At 44.1% G+C, this 2,500-nt stretch overlaps 1 protein-coding gene across 1 annotated transcript in view; it reads right to left on the minus strand.

Annotated features, from left to right (window-relative positions):
* Positions 1-962: 962 nt before the first annotated feature.
* LOC113814345 (sorbitol dehydrogenase-like) overlaps positions 963-2,500 on the minus strand; it is a 5,944-nt gene continuing 4,406 nt past the window's right edge. Inside the window, exons 6-8 of the mRNA XM_070142472.1 lie at positions 2,256-2,431; positions 1,938-2,059; positions 963-1,312 (exon numbers count right to left, since the gene is read on the minus strand). Coding sequence (XP_069998573.1) covers positions 1,159-1,312; positions 1,938-2,059; positions 2,256-2,431 — 452 coding nt within the window. The 3' untranslated portion in view covers positions 963-1,158. The remainder of the gene's footprint in view (positions 1,313-1,937; positions 2,060-2,255; positions 2,432-2,500) is intronic.

A 2,500-nucleotide genomic window follows, 5' to 3' on the forward strand; every position in this document is an offset into this window, starting at 1 on the left:
TTATAATGATTATATTGCTAATGATATTGATGATAACAATAAAGACAATAGTACCAATAATGGTGATAACGATAATAATAACAAAAGGTTACATTAGGAGTAATAGTTTCGTAATATGATATGTGTGTGTGTATGAGTCTGTGTTTGTTTATGCGCGCGCGTGTGAGTGTGTGTGAGACATTCTTTAATATCTATGTTATCAAATATCACCTCATTTTACATCAGAATGAAGCGACTTAACCTCCGCAATCACATGGGATATGATTTCAGGCGTACTCCTTTTACATAAAGAGAGACGAATTAACATGAAGGCGTAACCTGCGAACGAACAGACGAAACGCAGAATTACGATTGGATTTCATAGTCTGTTGCTTTACATATCATACACCCGAACTCAACTTGGATCTCTTTGCCGAGTTAGAATGACTGTCACGAATATATCCTTGTCCCATTTAGTAAAGCAGCTGGTACCCTTTCTAAGGAAAGACATGCACTCTTTACGATATGCAGGTGCAGACTCACACGCAACGCAAAAAGTTTCTGTTTGTGATTTTCTCTCTCTCTCCCTTCCTCTCCCTCTCTTTTAACACACAAACGCACGCACACGCACGCAATATGTATATACATTTCATAGCTCAGATAGTAGAGGTATCATACTGCTTACATTTTTATGCAATGCATACATAGACAATGGTTCCCGTATAGTTATCTTTTTTACATTTACTGTTATTCTTTTTTATCAGTCATTTACTTTTTCTTTTGCCCTGGGCATCTTGCCGGTTTAAGCAAAGTAATTCTAGTCAGCGCGGCCAGTGACCGTATTAACAGATTCACATATCTACAACTCGAGGTTTCTTGTTATTTATCTTTTACATTTTCACTGTATGGCTCTCAGTTCCGTCGTAGATATACGATGCCTAAAGTTAAGATAAAGGACAAGCAAGGAGAGAGAAACGCATTGGTTTGTCTGCATCTCGATTGCACAAACGCAGAAGATTATAACATTTTGTAAACCACAACAAATGAAGCAAATGTCATACTAAGCACCAAATGCCATCATAAACTACAGACCCAAACAATGTTTAATCATTACGTATCACACCACAAGTTCAAACACACAACACGCGCGCGTACATTCCTTTCCTCGCAGTTGCATATCTAATCACATATGACCATGCACTTGATGGCGCCGTCCTTCCCGCTGCGGATGAACTCGAAGGCTTTATTGAATTCCTCGAACTTGAAGCGGTGGGTGATGAGGGGCTTGACGTCCACCACGCCCCTCGCCACCAGGTCGATGGCGATTGGGAAACTGTGGAGGGAAACGATATTTTAACCTTTGTTGTATTTTCATTTCTCTGCTTCTCTCCTCAATATTCCCTGTTCAATAGCACAATAAGCACGGCGGCTTTGGGGTGATCACGGGAAGGTACAAGGTCAACTCTAGGCAAACCATAAAATTATGAATAGCGCTAGAATAGGCATTATAGTGTGGCAAAGGCAACCGAACTCTCAGGAAAGTAGCAGCCACCTTTCCTCGACTCACCGGCACCGGCCTGATGGGACAGCGGTGCTTGTTATCCTTCCTGGAAGCTGAAATGCCCAGAGGCAATCCGGCCTTCAAGTATTATCAGCATAGCCAGCTCTAGAGAAATGAAAGAAAGAGGGCACAGACCGAGGCCCGGAAGAAACGCTCTTTCGCTGGTCTCAAGTGAGCTGTACTGAGTGGGCAGTTTGGCAAAAAAGTTACTTGTAAGTGCAAAGATATGACAAAAGGAAATGCATTTGGTACATATGTAGTGTTTCAGAAAGTCTAATTCCCCCTAATCCTTCAAGAAGAGATTGTTGCAACGGATCACGCCAATTCTGCATCGCTCTGCAGAAATTCCAATCAGTTCCATTACGCACCGTCCTTTACGACATCAAAGGCAACGTACCAATTGAGGAACCTGAAGACTCCGATGATGTCGACCTCCCTGATGCCTGCACGAACGAGGGGCAGCTTGAGGTCAGCCGCGGGCAGCCCGACCATCACCACCACGCCGCACGCCCTGGTCGCCTAAAGCAAACGTTTGGCTCAAGAAAGTGGACAGAGAGGATTTTTTTCTTTCTTTCTTTTTTGAAGAGATACATCTTGAATTTTAGGGCATCAAGTAAAGAAGAGAAATGAAAGCACACACATATATATGTACACATATAAACACATATTAGACGATGCCTTACAGGATACTGATATACTTAGGCCTAGAACTCACATAAATGGCCGTTTGGAAGGCGACCTCGACGCCGGTGCACTCGAGCGTGACCTCCGGCATGCAGCCCATCACCTCCTCGATCCTCTTCGCCTCCTTCTGGGGGTCTGCGCCCCCCACCAGCATGGTGAAGTCGGCGCCCATCTTGCTTGCGGTTTCCAGGCGCTCCGGTCGCACGTCTGTCGGGCAAGCAAATCTTAATCTCCAGAAAATCTGGTGACTGCGGTCCGGTTAAACAAGCAGTTAGC

This window comes from Penaeus vannamei, chromosome 3 (genome assembly GCF_042767895.1).
Source record: "Penaeus vannamei isolate JL-2024 chromosome 3, ASM4276789v1, whole genome shotgun sequence".
Lineage (NCBI taxonomy): Eukaryota > Metazoa > Arthropoda > Malacostraca > Decapoda > Penaeidae > Penaeus > Penaeus vannamei.